We start from the raw sequence: 20326 nt of genomic DNA on the forward strand, positions 1-20326 counted from the left end.
AGAACGAGACTAGGTAAGCGGCGTAAGCCTAGTTAAGCAAGACCAAGCCAAGAACAAGACATGGCAAGCCTAGTTAAGCAAGACCCAGCCAAGAACGAGATTAGGCAAGCAATTATAATTTTATCTATATTTTTATCATGTAAACGTTTATATAAAATCTGCAAATTGATTATGCAAAACAACTCCCACTGTAATATTTTCTTCCCCATCTTACCGCTGACAATCTCTTGAGCGGGATTTCCAAGAGTCTCATCTGTAGTTTAGCTCCACTTTTCTCTCCAAGCTCCTTATAACCTTGGATTACAAACCAGTCTGTGTCCTTTTCTGAAACTGAGAGAAGAGTCATATTTGTATTTGTTTATTAAAAAGGATCCCCATTAGCTGATGCCAATGGCACCAGCTAGTCTTCCTGGGGTCCGAAGTCCCACATATCAATATATACACATACATACATACATGTACTGCAGGGCTATTCAACTGGCGGCCCGCGGGCCAGATCCGGCCCGCGGGATGATTCTGACCGGCCCGCCAAAGATTACACGATAAAAAAAAAAAAATAAATAAATAAAAATTTACTTTTTTCTTTTCATGTCAACGTTAACACGCACAATTGAGCTAAAAGTCACTCAATTAATGACATATTTCATTGATAAATTGAGGGAAAACTTTGCAAGTCGATTTGATGAATTTGACATGTCCAGAGAATTGATGCATTTTGTGAGCAACCCATTTGCCAATGTAGCTGCTATTTCCACAAAAGGACAAGAGTTCCTTGCATCACTTCACATTGATGAAGGTCTCCTGCAACTTGAAATAATTGACATGCAAGCATCATCTGCTCTGAAGCAGGCACTTGAGAATGAATCCACCACAACATTTTGGATAAAGTGTATTCATGTCAAGACATTCCCCAAAATAAAAACGCTGGCAATATCTGTGCTAACAATGTTTGGCTCAACATACACCTGTGAATCCAGTTTCTCTCACATGAATGCCATTAAAACAAGCAACGTGCCTCCTTGACAAATGAGCATTTGCATCACTGTTTGCGGGTAGCCCTCACTTCCTATGAACCCTCTTTCTCTGCCATTGCCCAGTCAAAGAAGTGCAATCGCTCTCATTAGATGTGTGTATGTAGGCTAGGCCTGTCTGCCCCCCACCTCCCTGATGTTTGAGAGTTAAGAGTGGACAATAAGTGCTAATAAGATGCTGTGATTTGCTGTTGTTGCACAGACATGAAGCACTTTTTCATAAGCTCAGCTGCACTATAATGTGTTTTTTTGTTCAAGTGTTGATGTTAGAATGTTCAGATGCACATCATGCATTTGTTTGTTTTTTATTTTATTTTTATATTGAAATGTTGAAAAGGAGATGTTGCAGTTGTTGCACAGTCATAAATGAAGCACTTTCTGCAGGAGATGTTGCAGATGTGGCACATAAATGAAGCACTTTTTTTGAAAAGTATACTACTTTTGCAATGTAGTTAAATAAAAGTTGTGAAAATGTGGTTGCGTGTTGTGTCAAGTGTACATATATTCATAGCACGGGGAGGTGCCGTGGCAGTCCGGCCCCTGGCCCCTTGGGTTTCTGACAATGTGGCCCCCTGAACAATTTAGTTGAATAGCCCTGATGTACTGTATACACGTATACATTACATACATACACACACACACACTATATACATACATATACGCGCACACATACTAGGGATGTGCATGATTGACCAAAATCATTTTCGAATAGTGTACTGTTCTTAACTCTTTCTGCACCATACCTAAGATTTCTCTGGTTTCAAATCCAACTGTTCAGCACCAAATCTCGGGTTTAGATCCTTTTTTCAATTTTTTTATTTCCCCATTCTAAACACTCGTGCGGACCTGCCTGTGTCTCCCTGGCACCGCAGCCTATGTTAAAATTGCAATGACGATCGAATCTCGCCAGGTGGCAATATCGCATACCTTTTGAACTGGGTCTCTAAGGTGTCTCTCTCTCTCTCTCTCTCTCTCTCTGTGCCTGGCTGCAGGAATCCCCTCCCCCTCGAAGTGAATCAGAACACAGATTTGCTTGCCTGAAACCTATTGTTTCCCGTATTATAGCCGTGCCCAATGCACACAAGTAATTGCGATGGGATTATTCATTTTGGAGTACCTTCTGACTAAGGTAAGGTCCATTCTAGGTCTATTTTACCCAACCTAAAACATGCTTTTGTATTGATCAAAGCATCGTATTTTACCGAACCTAAAAAACAGGCTTTTGGTAACGATCGCAGCTTCGTAAATGACCCCCCCCCCTTGATGATTTTGTGAAGAAACATCTATATATGGTATATACCTTTGATTTGGAAATAATAGGTTTCAGGCGAGCAACCCGAACGATTTGCACATATGCATATGCATGCAAGTCATATCTCGCAATCTAGAAAAAAAGACTGGATTATTTTGAAAAGGGGCAATGTTTAGCATGGAACAGCGCACAAACGAAAGTATGTAGAAATTAACTGGTTTGTCAGTGTTGGACTATAAACAGTACCTGTCAAATAGGGCTGAGCCCAAACGTTCGGACCTTCTTTCGTAACATTGCCGTTCATCAACATTCGAATTTCTAATAAAAAGAAATGTATTATTATTATTTTTATATATATATATATATATTTTATGTGTCTATTCATTCCGTTTAAACCAATGGGGTTTTTCTTCACAGTTGCAATGCTCCGTTATTAAAATAACCACAGTGTGTGTCGCGACTCGTGAGCGCCGTATAGCTATGACGTGCATTATTTAGGACAAAGTAAATCCATAGGTGGAATATGATTTATTATCAGCATTTTAGGTCTATTATTTTACATTTCAAAAGCCCCCTCTAGAAAAATGAAGCACAAAAACATAATTCAGAATGGTATAATGCAGGGGTCGGCAACCTGTGGCTCCGGAGCCGCATGCAGCTCTTTAACCAATCAGCTGCGGCTCACTGGCCCACCCAAAAAAAATAAAAAAAAAAAATCTTTTTTGTTCTCTTATTTTGGAGATCGATGTCATACTGTGACACTGAAATGAAAAAATACTTCATCAACTAAAATATACAGTATGTCACACCCCGCGCCTCTCCCTGCCGCGTCTAATTTTTTACCAACCCCAGTTCTGCGTTTGCGTTCCGCGATCCGATTGGCCACTGACGTTTCTGGTCATGTGAAATGTGCGCCCAATCGTGTGACGCCTGTGTCTTTGCCCATTTCCGCCTCGAACAAACTACCGCAAACTACCTAACGCCTAGTTTATCACTGGTTAAGCTTAGGCGACTCTTTCGAAGTTGGTTAAGGTTAGAGTTTGGAATCAGGGCTGGTGTTCTATCGCCCTGCTCTAAGACAAACTCTAACCTTAACCAACTTCGAAAGAGTGCCTTAGCTTAACCGGTGATAGAAACAGGCGTCACACGATTGGCCGCACATGTCACACGACCAGAAACGTCAGTGGCCAATCAGATCGCAGAACTGGAAATGAGTTGGTAAAAAACTAGACGCCTCCCTGCCGTCTGCAAGTGGCTAATCTTGAGTTTCCAACCCCCCAGTTGGCCAACCATGGATAAATCCAAAAAAAGGAAAGTCTGAGGAAAATAGAGGGTTTAATTCAGCGTGGACAGATTAATTTGCTTTCACGACTAACGATGCAGGCTTACCTGTATGCCTGATATGTGGTGCGAAATTTGCAAACAACGAAAAATGTACTTTTTATTTTATAGATTTTCCACAAATAAGGGAAGGACTCAAATAGAGCTGCATAGTTCAGGGTTTTATTTCAAAGTAGGTCTACAGATGCCGGTGTTTTTTCTCCTTTTGTGTTTTATTTCAAAGTAGGTCTACACATGGTAGTCTTTTTTCAAAGTAGACTACTTTTTATTTTATAAATGTTCCACAAATAAGGGAAGGACTCAAATAGAGCTGCATAGTTCAGGGTTTTATTTCAAAGTCGGTCTACAGACACCAGTGTTTTGTCTCTTCTTCTGTGTTTTATTTAAAAATAGGTCTACACAGCCAGTATAGTTTCTCCTCCAAAGGTTTTCCTTTGTTATACCAGGTAAAAACAGCAATAAAAAGTCAACATTTTTGTTGATTTATAATTCCATTAATGCAACAAACTGTGTGCTATAAGTATAAAGTATAATAAATCGCAAATTACTTTGGGTATGCAATTGTCAGGCGTTTTATGCTAAATGTGGGGTATGCTTGGGGATATATAAAATGTTATATACTGTGTTATCTTCATTTTAACCCTTTCTCTGCCACGCTTATATCCATCCTTATACCGTCCTCTGCCAGCTCTATTTGTCTATGGAGATGTTCCCCTTCTTTGCAGGGCTATAACTTTTTTAATTGTATTGCTAAATTGACATTACTATGGCCCATTCAACGTCAAGTATCTATCATTTAGGATGTAGCAACGTTCTACTTTTTCATTCACATTCATACTAAAATACGGTCTAAAGTATAAATATGTTTTTATCGTTTTCTGCAGCATTCTGCAGAACGTGAGTTATAGCCCTAAATACATATATTAGATCATCAAATGTAGTTTGATACTGATTGACGTCAGATAAAAAATGTCAATTGTACAAGGTCCTACACGCCATGCCTCATCATCTGCTGGTGACCGGAGGGGGGGGGGGGGCCGTGGCCGACGTTAAATCATTTATTTAGTATGGGTGATATGTTGATCGGAGCAGTGTGTATGTTTAATAATAATCAAACACGCTGAAACTCACCGCAGCTTCCTCGTAGCGTTGGGCGATCAGCGTGGAGCAGAAAGTTCGCTATTATGGGATGTTGATATATGCGATCCATTTCCAGGTTGTATAATACTATATACGTCCAAATCATGTTGTTTATCGAGTTATTGGCAACGGATCGCTATCCAGTGTATCAAGCTGGAGTCCCGCTAGCGATAGCGAGTGGCCGGACGAAATATGAGTGAACACCACTTCCGGCGTGTCACTTCCGGTTTTGGCTATTCGCCGATCGGCCACCAGATGGTGGTCTTGAACCATTGGAGAGTTGAGAGGAGATCAACAGCAAGTCTCAAGTCTCCGTGGGTGAAATATGATTGCCATGACAGATTTTTGAAATATTGATCTCAAAGACGCTGTACAACGTCATTGGCAGATTACTCATGGCGAGGAATGACGTCTAAAGTCGTCCTTGGCGATTAAAGGGTTAAGGGTAAATAGGCTGTGCGGCTCCCTGAGCATTTTATTTTGTGGGAGGGGGGAAAAGTGGCTCTTTTGATAGTAAAGGTTGCTGACCCCTGGTATAATGGGATCTGTGAGGAAGGGAGCTGGCGTTTTTTTGCGAGGAAGTGGCCAGTTTATCCAGCTAACTGAACTAAACCTGCACTAAGCAGCCAGACGCTTGGCCATTGCTGTGTGTAACACGCTGTAGCGTCCCCGGTCATGTTTGCACCAAACTTTCCATCTTCTCCCGGAAATGGAATTTCAGAGCAACCCGAACGGTTCGCGCATATAACACGTCATATCTCGCAATCTAGAAAAAAATACTGGATTATTTTGAAAAGGGGCAATGTTTAGCGTGGAACAGCGCACAAACGAAAGTATGTAGAAATGAACTGGTTTGTCAGTGTTGGACTATAAACAGTACCTGTCAAATAGGGCTGAGCCCAAACGTTCAGACCTTCATTCGTTACATTGGCGTTCATCAACATTCGATTTTCTAATAAATTTTTTTTTATTATTATTATTTTTTTGTGTCTATGATGCACGGCGGTAGCGAGTTGAGTGATAGTGAGTTGAGTGATAGTTAGTTTTAGTATATGATGCATGGCGGAGGTGAAAACAATACGAGGAAGTTGAGTGATAGTTAGTTTTAGTATATGATGCACGGCGGAGGTGAAAACAATATGAGGAAATGGGGCTGTGGAACTGAAGTGATAGTAGTATATTGAGCGAGTAGTAGGGGTAACGCGATTGGGTGCTGAGAGGCCAATCAGGGCGCGCAAACCGAACGCGGAAGGACAACTGCCTTGGGTAAAGTATTCACGCAGCCTGGACCGAGAGCTTTACCCGATTGCATTGAATAGTTTTCGGGACCTGTGATTCATTATGCTGTGGTGGGTTATGTCGTGGCCCAAATGGACATACGATCTACATGATGGCAATGGGAATTACATTTTTTTTTACAGAATACCGTGATATACCGTCAACCAGGGTATTTTTGCCCAAGGTTATCATACCTTCAAAATGTCATACCGGCACATGCCTAGTGCCAACAACGAGATATCTCGTTATTGGCCGCCATGCGTTGGTTGCCAATAACGAGATTTCTCGTTATTTAATCGTTATTTATTTTATTAGCGATATCCATTCATTTTTCATCCGTCCAGCCTGACATTATCATTGGGAATGGCTCCGAGCTCGAAAAGGGCAAATACCGCCCCCTATCGTCTCCCGGATGGTAATGCACATCATTGGATTGGATTGAGTGAAAAAGTGCAACAGAAAAAAAGTCTGGTCCGGGGTTTTCCTATCTCTGGCAAGCAGTGTCGTGTTACCAGATTCACTGGCGAGGCTGGAAGCAGCTTGGATTATGCGTTTCGGACTATAACATTGGATAAATAAACGCGATCAATATTTGGAATGGCGATCAGGAATTGGATTCATCTTTTTGCAGAACATCTGATCTGAGTTAAGGAATCTATGTTACCAGTTTTGGGTTCATCAGAGTTGTTTTTCCCAGATTTCACAACATGTGTGTGTGGCGTTAGGCGCTGAGCGCGGCACGAATAAATTATTTTTCAGCCTGCTTTTATATTGTGCATAAGAACACAAATACTCTCGATAATCTAGCGTTTATTTGAAAACTATTCATAAATCAGCCGGAAAATGACAACATGTTTTGTGTATTCCAGTAAATGGCTATTTCGCGGAATTTCTCAGAAATTACTAGAACTCTCCGAAACTAAAACGGTATAAAACGGAAATGTACTGATGAAAAAACAATCCGTTTCGTACATGTTGACTGCAAGCAAGTCATTGATAAGCGACGGGTGTATTAGACACATGGCCATAATTTAAGATATAGTTTATGCGTTCGCAAATGTGCTCGTCCTCCCATTGATTAACGTGGTGGCATCCAAGCGATAAATTGTGATATCCGACTGGCAACCAATGTGTTAAAGCCAAAGTAAAGAGCTGGATCAGGAGAAGCAGAACATGGGTTTAATTATATTTGATTTATCTTAGTTGTTTTTATTTATGGATAAGGTATTTAAATATTTTTTTACTGTATATTATATCTCCCTATGTTTTCCTCCCCCCTGTGTGGTGGGTACACCCTCGCTTTACCCACAGGCTCCAACAAGTGCATCATGCACTCATACACCTACACACATCCAGGCATACACTCAGCAGTACATTTCACTCAGAAATCTGAAGGACTGCAATGGAAATAAGCTGTAAGCTTTATTGTGTTTTTATCCTTTCGATAATGGTGGGCCTTATATGTATACTTGTATATATGTTTCATTATCAATAAAGATCTCTATTGTTATGTGTGGGTTACGTTTGTGCCCTGATCAGGCGCTCCTAATGTGATCAGTCATGTCTAGCTGTAGTTCCCTGTCATGGTGTTGTAGTCCCCATCGTTCTCCCCTCAGCTGTACCCACTTACAATTAACCCAGGTGTGTCTTGTCACGTCATCCCCTCATGTATAAGTATTCTGTCTTCCCTTTCATCTGGTGCTGATCCTGTCTGTGTAGTATGTGTTCTTGTCTGTCGTTTTAGTTTATTCTTCATTTCAATCCATGGTAATTATTTCATTAAATATTTCTTATAACTAGAGATGTTCCGATACCATTTTTTCCTTTCCGATCCGATTCCGATACCTAAACTTTGGGTATCGGCCGATACCGATATTTATCCGATACCAGTGCATACATTAAAAAATATATATATATAAATTATATATATTTTTTTTTACAGATACTGTTATACTGTTTTTTAGTAATAACTAGAAAGTAATGGTATTTATTCAACAACAGGTGATTGTATAGATTTGTATTAGTATCATTAATCAATGAGTATGGGGCTGCAGCACTGCAGATATACCCTACTCCAATGATCCACACGGACATTAAACGGTGTTGCACTCGCTACCCAGTGGCTCTTTTGAAACTCCGCCTCAGACTCTTATCCTTTGGCACTTGGAACTTGCTGTACTTTGCTTGCAGGTCTGCAGCTATTATTGCTGGATTATTAATAGCACCAACTTTAGACACGGTAACGTTATCAAGCTAAGCTAGCTGACCTAGCTCGTCTTCCCGCATTGACATTTGATAACGTTAGTCAGCTAACGCTAGTCAGTAGCTACTTAACTTAAATACGATTCACCGTGGGTGCATTATTGTTGATAGACGGTCACGGACAGTGTCAGGTCCTGGAGAAAGGACAGGCGATCATCTGATTTGATGTAACGGGCGGATGTTGTTCCAACTAGCTAGCTTTTCAGCTAATGCTATCATAACACCAGCAAAACACATCCCGTCCGAGCTCCCCGTCACACCGCACTGTCGGGGACATGGAATTTAAGAAAGTGTATCTGCTGTTAAAATGACACAGCATCACACTTTAAAACACGTTCATTTTATAATCCTCACTCTCCGCAGGACTCGGCAGGAGATAAATTACATCATGGGATCGGAGGCTACAATTCACATGTATCGGCCGATACCGATACCAGCATTTTAGGCAGTATCGGCGGCATTTCCGATACTGGTATCGGAACAACTCTACTTATAACTACTTTGACTACCGTCTCCTTATTATTAGGGATGCACCGAATGGGAAATTCTTGGCTGAAACCGATACCGAAAATAGAAAACAGTTGGCCGAAAACCGAAAATGATTCATAGAATAGAATATTTTTTTACCAATGTTGTGGAACATTATGATTATGGAAAAATATGATTATGGCAAAACTTAACTTAAATAATAAATAATCACTATTATGGGTCCATAAAACATTTATTCAGCACTTCTGAATGCATACAGTACATTAATTCCATCTTTTCTCTGGCTGCCGCAGCGGACATCTGTGCTCTACTGAGCACACCTTTCTAGTCCCAGATTAATGTGCTCTCTTGACTTTGGCACAGTAGACGCGCGACAGACAGACAGCGTCAATGTGAGAAACACAATCCCCCCCCTCTCGCTCTGAATAATATGCATATTAGATCACTCAGTGATTAACCGCGACGGGCATATAGTAAATAAGGATATAAAAGCATGTTAAAGACTCATTTATTGGACGCGTTGCGTTTTAACATCGCCGAAATGCTTGATTGTGATTGGTCAATAGCGCTCGGCAGAGGTCCGTTATTACTCGATAACGGACCTCTGCCAAGCAATAATGAGCGCTGTTCGCAGCTGGAGCAATCAAGCCCACTGACACACACTGCATCAGTGCAATCAGTCCACACACCTGCCGGCGATAATAATAACTTTATTTGGGCTGACAGCGGACGGAGCCACAGAACAACTGCGTCTGCATTTGATCTCGTCTTGTCGATGGTGTAAAATGAATTAGGTATATTGTTAGTAAGTTAGCCATGTAATAAGCGGGATAATGTATAGCTATACTCGGTCATTGTCGCAAAATAATTGACCTTCACTACGTTTAGAACACCTCGGTGAGGCGCCTCGGTATTCTAAACTCCGTGTCTGTCAATTATTTTGCGACAATGACATAGTTTGCTTCACTTAAAAGAAATTAAGTAATTTATATATATATATTTTTTCGACTCAAGACATGAAAATCAAATGTAGAGACTGGCACGACTATTCGAAAATTCTAACTCATCCCTAACTAGGGGTGGGACAATACATCGATCCAGATTGATATATCGATCTATTATTAATAATCAAATAGGATCGATGCAACGTAAAAAGATCGATTCATATTGCGATACTCTTATTTTGAAAATCCCGCGAGTCATATCCGCCGGCGCCCAGTGTTGTGAAACTCCGTGTAGACATTACAGCAGTGTTTGCGTCTGCTGTAAAGCACTACAGAGCGTCTATTTTGCGAGCCGATATAAGTCTGTGCAGTTTTTTCCCCGCAACGGGTCAAATGCATCTAACATGCGTTGCATCGTCGCCATTCCTTTATGCCCAAGTCGCGTTAAATATCTAAATGAACGTCGCGTTGGCTGCTTAAGCTAAGCAGCTAACCGTGGAGAGAGAACAGGAGAGGGGAGAGGGGACTTGGAAGGAGGAGGGGTGGGGGCTGTGGGGGACTGTGTGTATGTGTGTGTGTTAAAGCTCAATATATAAAAAGTTAACAGGAGGTCTATTTGTATTAAAAACAATAGATTGTTTTTCATTTAAATGTCTGGAAGAGCTCAAAAATAAATACATCAATTGATATTTCCGTAGCCTTTTTTTAGTTGATCTAAATGTGACCGATTGTGGTAAATGGGCACATAATATCGCCTCATATCGATCGCAGGCACCTGAATTGAATCGTATCGTGGCAGACTTTGTGATATCGGCAAATATCGTATCGTTGTCCAAAGAATCGATCGTATCGTGATGAAACTGGTGATTCCCACCCCTATCACATTCAGTATACACAATAACACAACCTAACTTATTACAATCATACAAAAAAAAGAAAAACAATATTGCACATGAAAGATGAAGAGATAATGCTTGCCTGTAAAGGGCAGCCTTACCACCTTCAGCTTGTCACAGTTAAGAAAATAATAATTAATAATTAAAAACAAAAATAAATAACCACTGGACTACTGCTCACTAGCTAGTAGCCAAGTAATACATTCGTAATTTATGTTTAAATGATGATTTGCTATTTAATTGACGTATGTGTTCTGGGAAGCTATTCCAATAAGTAATGGCTCGATAAATTACTGATTTTCGCAAGGCATTCGATTTTGGGCGAGGTAACATGATTTGACCTTCTCCTGCCATTCTAGTTAAATGATTGTGTAAGTGACTGCATCTCCTCTCTGCGCCGCCCCCTATCTCCCTGGCTCCTGCTGTCTCGGAGCGATGACCGGAGTGTTGAACGTCCCGTGATTAAGACGGGGAGGATGCGACACTCTTTGCGCCGCCCCTGTGCCTCAAATAGATTCGCTATCAGCTCCATCTTTAATCTTTCAAAATGTTCAGTTGCTATCGCTATCAGCTCTATCTTTAATTTTTCAAAATGTTCAGTTGCTATTGCATGCACTCATCTGTGTTTCACTACACACATGAGTGCATGCTTACCAACTGTTAGTCTGCAACACTACTATCACCGACATCTAAGAAGGGAGATCCCCCCTTGAATGGCCCTTCTAAGGTTTTCCTCCTCCACACTGCCTGTGGTGCATTTTTCCCTATTGTTAGGTTTTAGTGAGTTTTTCCTTACCTTCGCGTGGGGTATGTCTGGGAGTGCTTGCATTCATTCATTTATTTGCATTTATTTTAATTTTGTTGGACCTTATGGTATTCTTGTTTTGTTCTTGACTTAGTTCTTCTTGACTTGTTTAAAGAAGACGTGTCCGGCCCATGGGGACATTAACGTGTGTTGTCGGGCCTTTTGATTTGATTTGATAATTTGACTATATAAAAACTCAGGCTTAGAGGCGTGGATGCTGTTATTGTAGAATGCGACTGTATTTAAGACGAGCCTTTTATCTACTGATAACCATAAGAGTTCCCTATGCATACTGTTTATGTTCGTTGTTATAGGGCAATGTAAGACTAGTCTGGCAGCTCTGTTCTGGGTAATTTGTAGTTTCCTCTGTCCACCGTCAGGTGCAGAGGACCGAACAGGTGAGCAGTAGTCCAGGTGGCTTAAAAATAATGACTTAACGACCTGTCCCAGAATATGTGCTGGAACATAAGGAAGGCATTTTCTTGCCTTATAAATGTCATTACCCATTTTCTTAGTCACTGTGTCAATGTGCTCTACCCATGTCAGTCGACTATTATGACTCCCAGTAATTTAACCTCATCAACCTGTTATATGGGTTCACCAGACAAGTGCAGACTCAGTGTAGGATTGGCAAATAGTTTGTGACTGGTTGTGACTATGTGTCCAGATGTAGTGAAGATGTCTTTGTTCTCTCAGTTAGTTTAGTATACGTGTCCAGATCAGGGAACAAACTTCTTTTTGACTTACCAGCCATTTGGCTGGTAGATTTTAAAAACTTACCAGCCGGGCAGATCTTTTACCAGCCACAAATCCAATTAGATATTGTAACGTTTGGCCACTTTAAAGGGGAACTATCTTATAAATGGCCTTTGAGTGTTTAGCATTGTTTCCTAGCTATGTGAACTTATATTAATATGATCTATGTCTCAAAATTCTCATATTGGCGCATTCTTCCAATTCTCCTCTCACAATATTCACCCTCACTGAACTGAGTCATCTGAAAATGTGCGCGATTTGTGATGTCAGAGAGACACCGCTGCATGTTAATGAAGAGGTGCAACAGTTCTGCTGCCCAGGCTCAAAACGGCTCGAGATCTTGAGGTAGAAAAATGCTGTTTTTGAGGACTTGATTAGAAATACAAAACAATGAATAAAAAAATATATATATATTACAGAGGTGTTCCATAGACTCACAGGAATTGTGTAAAAGTGCCCAAATAGTGAAAGAAATAGTAAAATAGTTCCCCTTTAAATCATTGAACAGAGAGAGAGAGAGAGAGGTAGATAGATAGATAGATCGATAGAGAGAGAAGGCAGGCCTGAAAACCTACCTGTTCAAAAAGGCCTTTGACTGTTAGCTTTTTATTTTAATTGTATTGCGCTTTTGTTTTTAAATTGTCTGTTTATACTATGTTTTTAATTAACTATGTTCTATTTTTATCTTATTTTTATTCTGTATTTTATTTTATTTGTTTTACTAATAACTATTTAATTTCTATTTTTTAAACTGTTTTAACCATGTAGTGTAGCACTTTGGGATCCCAGTGAACAAAAAGTGCATTACAAATCCAATCTATTATTATTATTATTATTATGTGTGGCTGCCGCCCTGGCGGACATCTGTTCTCTACTGAGTGCACCTTTCTAGTCTAGAGAGAGAGCGCTGATTCCCCGTAGCTGAGCAGGGTTGCATTTTGTCAACACAAGTTGGAACCCTGGAGGAAGCGATATAAGGAAACGAATTGCTCCGCTAATCGCTCATGTTGACCCCGCACCCAAGTCGCTCTCCGCTCGCTCACCTTGAATCGAGCGCTCCCCGCTCCACATTGCTCTGCAGATTTTTTTTTTTTTTTTTTGGGAGCATGGTGTAAATTAGCTCAAACTACAACAGTCTACACCCCCTGGGCCCCTTAACAATTGTTTGTATTGAGCCGCATTGTAATTGTACCCATTCTGCAATGTTAAATAACGTTGTTTATCCATTCACTAGCTCTATTAAGCGATGATAGCTAGCCTAGCCTCAATGCTATGGTCGCTGCCATTAACGTTAGCATGTAAGCTAACGACAACAACAATGACGTCAAAACTTTTTCTAACAGGATGTGAGTGACAAAGCCTGAACAGGATATCACAGGTTCACCCTTCTCATTGGTTGAAAATGGCCTTCATGTTTGTACATCGCCATCTGTTGCTTTGGCATTGTACTACATGTATATTACATCAGTGTTAAACCACTGTGAGCGGCCTGGAGGGAGTGGATTGGAGCGGAGGAGAAGCAGTAGATGCAGTGTATTTTGTTAGCCGCCAGGTGGCGGGGCATACCTTAAATTCTAATCGCCAAAGAATAAATCTACAAGCCAGTGGCGCTGGGCGTGTAACTATTTTGTACCCTGGTCCAGATGTAGTGAAGATGTCTCAGTTAGTTGACTATGTGTCCAGATGTAGTGAAGATGTCTCTGTTCTCTCAGTTAGTTGACTATACAGTGTCCAGATGTAGTGAAGATGTCTCTGTTCGCTCAGTTAGTTGACTATGTGTCCAGATGTAGTGAAGATGTCTCTGTTCTCTCAGTTAGTTGACTATGTGTCCAGATGTAGTGGAGATGTCTCTGTTCTCTCAGTTAGTTTAGTATGTGTCCAGATGTAGTGAAGATGTCTCTGTTCTCTGTTAGTTTACTATGTGTCCAGATGTAGTGAAGATGTCTCTGTTCTCTCAGTTAGTTGACTATGTGTACAGATGTAGTGAAGATGTCTCTGTTCTCTCAGTTAGTTTACTATGTGTCCAGATGTAGTGAAGATGTCTCTGTTCTGTTAGTTTACTATGTGTCCAGATGTAGTGAAGATGTCTCGGTTCTCTCAGTTAGTTGACTATGTGTACAGATGTAGTGAAGATGTCTCTGTTCTCTCAGTTAGTTTACTATGTGTACAGATGTAGTGAAGATGTCTCTGTTCTCTCAGTTAGTTTACTATGTGTACAGATGTAGTGAAGATGTCTCTGTTCTCTCAGTTAGTTTAGTATGTGTACAGATGTAGTGAAGATGTCCCTACTTCCTCAATTTTCAAAAATATTAGAGAAACTATTCGTGAAACAACTGGATCTTTTCATTGGCAAATACAAAATACTGAGTGAACACCAGTATGGGTTTAGGACAAATAGAAATACTACATGTGCAGTGATGGAGATGGTAGAAGAAATAACTAAAGCAGTTGAAAATGACAAGTGTTCTATTGGTATTTATATTGACCTACAGAAGGCTTTTGATACAATAGATCACAGCATATTAGTGAGAAAACTGGAGAAGTATGGGATACGAGGTATAGCTAACTCTTGGCTAAAGAGCTACTTGGAAAACAGACAGCAATGTGTGCAAATCAATGACACTGTCAGGATTTAGGAAGGTCACCTGTGGAGTACCTCAGGGATCTGTGATAGGTCCAAAACTATTTATACTTTATATTAATGATATGTGCAATGTTGCTGAACTGTTAAAGTTTGTTATTTTTGCAGATGATACAAATTTATATTGCTCAGGAAGTAATTTAAAGGAACTTTTGCCTGATATTGAAAGAGAGCTTGAAACTCTCAAAACTTGGTTTGATGTTAATAAATTGTCTCTCAATATTAAGAAAAATAAATTTATGGTTTTTGGAAATCGAAAAGAAATAAGAGGGGGAGATAGAGTTAAAAATATGTGATGTAAAAATAGAAAGAGTTTGAGATAAAATTTCTAGGGGTAGTTATTGACCAGAAATTAACATGGAAACAACATGTTAACTATATTCAAGGAAAAATATCTAAGTCAGTAGCAATATTGTATAAATGTAAGGATATATTAAACTACAAAGCCTTGCACATAATTTACTGCTCACTTATACTTCCTTACATTTCTTACTGTGTGGAAGTATGGGGGTCGACATTTAAAAATACAGTAAATCCAATAGTCGTACTGCAAAAGCGGGCCATTCGGAACCTTTTCAAGGCTGGTTACTATGAACACACAAATCCATTGTTTATCAAGTCTCATATTATGAAATGTAATGATTTGGTTTACTATAAAAATATGCAAATAATGTACAGAGCTAAAGCAAAGTTACTCCCAGGTGAGGTGCAAAGGTTTTTTTCAACACATGAAAGAAAATATGATTTGAGAGATATTTGTAAATTTACTGTTCAGAAAGCTAAGAAAGGGATTAAAAGGAGGTGTATTTCTATTATTGGGGTTAACTTGTGGAACAATGCGGATATAGAGTTAAGAATGAGTAATTCGATTTTGGTTTTTAAGAAAAAGGTTTGTAAAGCAATTTTTGAAAAATACAAGTGTGAATAACACTGTTTTTTGTTTGCTTTTTTTCTTTTAGAATACCGTTTTGGAATCTACATTTTTGTATTTTCTTTTTTTTTTTTATGCTAAATTTTGAAAAACTACAAGGGTGAAAAACACTGTTTTGCTTGCTTTTCTTCTTTTCTTTATAATACTGTTTGAGTAAAAAAATATATATATATTTTTTTTGGTAAGAATATAGGACAGGCACATATAAGCACTATGCTTCAGTCTGTACCTTTTTCAGTCACTGTAAATAATCAAATATTGATAAATGATGTATATTGTACTTTTTTTTGATGACTGAAAAAAATAAACTACTACTACTAAGATGTCTTTGTTCTCTCAGTTAGTTTAGTATGTGTCCAGATGTAGTGAAGATGTCTCTGTTCTGTTAGTTTAGTATGTGTCCAGATGTAGTGAAGATGTCTCTGTTCTGTTAGTTTAGTATGTGTCCAGATGTAGTGAAGATGTCTCTGTTCTGTTAGTTTAGTATGTGTCCAGATGTAGTGAAGATGTCTCCATTCTCTGTTAGTTGACTATGTGTCCAGGTGTAGTGAAGATGTCTCAGTTAGTTGACTATGTGTCCAGATGTAGTGAAGATGTCTCTGTTCTGTTAGTTTACTATGTGTCCAGATGTAGTGAAGATGTCTCTGTTCTCTGTTAGTTTAGTATGTGTCCAGATGTAGTGAAGATGTCTCTGTTCAGAGAATATTGTACACCACTCTATACTGCACTCAAGCTACAAAAAAGAAAGCTTACAGAAACAAGTAGCTTATAATGATGTCATGATAATATTAGTTAAGAGGGCTACATGGTGTAGTGCAAGTAAGATGTTTGTGGCTGCAGGACTTCCATCCCAAGCTGTCTTAAGAAATGTTATGTAGACATTTATTTGCCGGATAAATTACTCTGTAAATGAGATCATCTTGGTGTTGTCCTTCAATCCCAGCAGTGGAAACACTGAGACAGTTGTCTTTATGTAAGACTTATCTTTTAACACTTTGAGTGCCAGCAGGGGGCGCACGATTTAGCACTTGAGTGCCAGTGCTGTAGTCAATGGGAGGGCGAGCACATTTGCGAACGCATAAACTATATCTTAAATTATGGCTATGTGTCTAATACGCCCGTCGCTTATCAATGACTTGTTTGCAGTCAACAGTGTCGAAACAGATTTTTTTTTTATATATCGGTACATTTCCGTTTTATACCATTTTGAAAAACGTTCGTTTTTGGAAACTTCCAGAAAAAAGGGTGATTCTGCAGGAATCGCGCTTTAGTGGAATACACAAAACACGTTGTCATTTTTCAGCCTATTTATGAATCGTTTTCAAATAAACGCTAGATTATCGATAGTATATGTGTATTTTGTGAAATCACCTAAAAAACGTAAGTATCGTTGTACACGACGGCGACACAAAACATTAATAAGGCTATGCCTATGCTGCTATGACTAATGTGTTACCAAGTTGGCTAATTTAATTGTAGTCATCTGCTTTTGTAGGTGCATTGTCTGATACAATTATAAATTATAAATTAAATATAATATAATTGTTTGCTTGATAGACGAAGGTTGCAACATAATTATGTAATGTCATGTCGTTGGCTGTTAGAGCAGCCCCACTGCACCCAGGCAGCGCAGCCGAGTGAAACCTTGTTGGCTGCGTCACAGTCACGAAAAGGGCTACTTAATTAATTAATCCAATCCACTTTATTTATAGAGCACATTTAAAAACAACAAAGTTTACCAAAGTGCTGTACAAGTCCCACAACATAAGATAAAAAAAAAATATATATATTATAATTAATGTTTTTTTTTCTTTTTTTTTAAGCTTTGAATTAAAATCGAAGCTCCTCGGCCCCGAAGCCTCGATTGCCAAAAAAAGTCTCGAAGGTCAGGCTGAGATATAGGTGAAAAAAACTCGGATTATCCCAAGACTGGTAAAATAGATTCCTTACCTCAGATCAGATGTTCTCCAAAAAGATTATTCCAATTCCTGATCGCCATTCCAAATATCAATCGCGTTTATTGATCCAACGCTGGGTACTGGGAACACATTCCACGCTGTTCTGCGGCTCGGCAATGAATGGGATCGTCTCCGGTTACATGCCTGTAGGGCTCACCTTCGAATCTTTTTTGGAATTCAAAGCTTCGGGGGCCGAGATTCGATTTTAATTCGAATCTTCGAGATTAAAAAAAATATGTATATATATTATAATTATTAAGAAAAAAAATGTTGTGGGACTTGTACAGCACTTTGTTCAACTTTGTCAGTGCTGTAAAGTTTAAATCTTAGACAAACAAAACACTTTGCTTTCATGAAATATTGTAAGCCGTCATTTGAGGCTTTATAAAAGCAGCACAATGAACACAAATCTGTCAGTGCCGAGTCCGACCTCATCTTAAATAACAAACATCATTGCTTGTTGTAGTTAACAAAGAGAGGCAGAGTTGATTTTGCACAAATTTTTTTTATTTTTATTTTTTTAATAATCGAATTTTATTTTCATATTCAAATCCCATGCCCATCGAACAAAGCTTCGAAGCTTCTTAGTATTTAAGACAGCCCTACATGCCTGACAAGTAAAATGTGGATTCCGGACTCTTTTTCCCATCCATTTCATTCAGTCCAATCCAATGGGTGCAATACCATCCGGAGAGACGATAAGGGGCGGTATTTTCCCTGTTTGAGCTCAGATAAATCCCCAATGGTAACGTGAGGCTAGATTGATGAAAATCGCTAATAATAAAATAACGATTAAATAACAAGATTTCTCGTTTTTGGCACTCAACGCATGGCATGAACTAACGAGATTTCTCGTGGCTGGCACTCAGTGTTAAACTATGTTTTTTATGGTGCTTTTGTGTGTAATTTATTTTATGTATTGTCTTTTATATGGAGCCCGAGTCCGTAATAAAATGTAGATTGATTGACATCCATGAGGTGTTTATGAATAATAGAAATTAAGAACAAAATTACTTTAAAGAATGTAATGAATGTAAATGAAGTGGTAAAATGATCACCTCTGGTAAGCTCGTCTATGTCCAGCAGACCATCCTTGTTGTCATGGGTGATGGGAAGCGTGTGGACGTCTGGACAATCCATTAGGGTTTTGTCTAGAGGTTGACACAAAGATGCCCAAAACAAATTCATCATGGTGGACGCAGTGGATTATTTGCCAAAAAAACTAAAGGCTAAATTACAGCAGGTTAAGAGAAAAAGATACCTTCATGTAGGGGTGGACGGTATAAACGGTATACGGTATAAACGGTATTAATTTGCTCTACGGTATGGATTTTGACTATACCGTTTAACCGGTAGAGCAGCTCTAAAATAGCAATGACGTCATGTAACCACAGCGCGACTATTTCAATCGCATTTGCCCCTAAAAATAGATAGAATTAGTCATAGATAATAGATATGTGCAAACTGGAAAAAGTTATTTAGGAGGCTTCGCGCAGTGGGCGTGTCAACACGCAATTGTCATTTCATAATAAACACATATCACCTCGGCGCACAGCAAGTTTCAATTTCAGTTCCTGGCATTTTTAACCAGTGGAGAAAGGTAAGATATTTCCCTATCGTTTTTCTTATATGAATTATTCTACGTTAATAAAACATACCTGGTGATCAACTACAGTTTGCTGTAAACATTACGATATGTGTGTAGTGTTATGATAACGACGGCAGCAGCGGGAGCCGGGAGGAAGGCGTGCAGCAGTGGATTTGCGAATAGCATGCAGCTGCAGAGCCGCAGAGCCAGTGGCTCTTTCAGGTCTGGTCACAGGCCCGTCAAACAGCGCCCCCCCACCCTTGCGCCGTTCTGACCCCCATCGTCTCTAAGCATTTTGTGTGTCAATTTGTTGACACGTGTCAATTTGTTGACACAATTGTCAATTCTTAAAGCTGAGGATGAGTGGCACCTTTGTCTCAATTCTTATTCAATTCAATTCGCTCTGCGGCTCTGCAGCTATGCTTCTAGCAAAATCCAGCCCCGCTGTTTGCAATGGGAGCAGGAGTCTCGACTCGGGACTTATTTTATTTGGAATATAATGACTTTATACGCAAAAGTAGCCTAGTTTTAAGTTAAAATATTATAAATCTACATGCCTTGAGGATGTCATTCTTTATATAGCCTGCCTATCAGGCAAAAAAAATTATTCTAACAGAAACACTGATACCGTGATATATACCGTTACCGTCTATGCTTCAAATTATACCGTGATATAAATTTTAGACCATACCGTCCACCCCTGTCATCATAATGTACCAACAATAGCCTAAATCTGCCAAACTTCTTTTTGTTGTACTGTACTTGTGCTGTATAATGATTAGGGATGCCCCCGATCACGTTTTTTGCCACTGATACCGATCACCGATCGTCTATGAGCCATATCGGCCGATACCGGTCGTTTTTGGTTTAAAAATCAAATAAAATTAATATATACTTTTTTTTTATATATATAAAATATATATATATTATATAATTATACTTGTAGTTGTATTATCTGCGAGACATCGCCACCACGCAACCAGTCAAAATGCTTGCTATCTGCAAACAGCTCCA

At 39.3% G+C, this 20326-nt stretch overlaps 1 protein-coding gene across 1 annotated transcript in view; it reads right to left on the minus strand.

Annotated features, from left to right (window-relative positions):
- LOC311233360 (uncharacterized protein) overlaps positions 1-20326 on the minus strand; it is a gene marked incomplete at its 3' end in the record, with an annotated part of 82481 nt that overhangs the window by 30746 nt on the left and 31409 nt on the right. Inside the window, exons 2-3 of the mRNA XM_084320336.1 lie at positions 18783-18875; positions 215-330 (exon numbers count right to left, since the gene is read on the minus strand). Coding sequence (XP_084176462.1) covers positions 215-330; positions 18783-18864 — 198 coding nt within the window. The 5' untranslated portion in view covers positions 18865-18875. The remainder of the gene's footprint in view (positions 1-214; positions 331-18782; positions 18876-20326) is intronic.

This window comes from Notolepis coatsorum, assembly GCF_963971535.1.
Source record: "Notolepis coatsorum genome assembly, chromosome: 8".
In the NCBI taxonomy this organism is placed as follows: Eukaryota; Metazoa; Chordata; class Actinopteri; order Aulopiformes; family Paralepididae; genus Notolepis; species Notolepis coatsorum.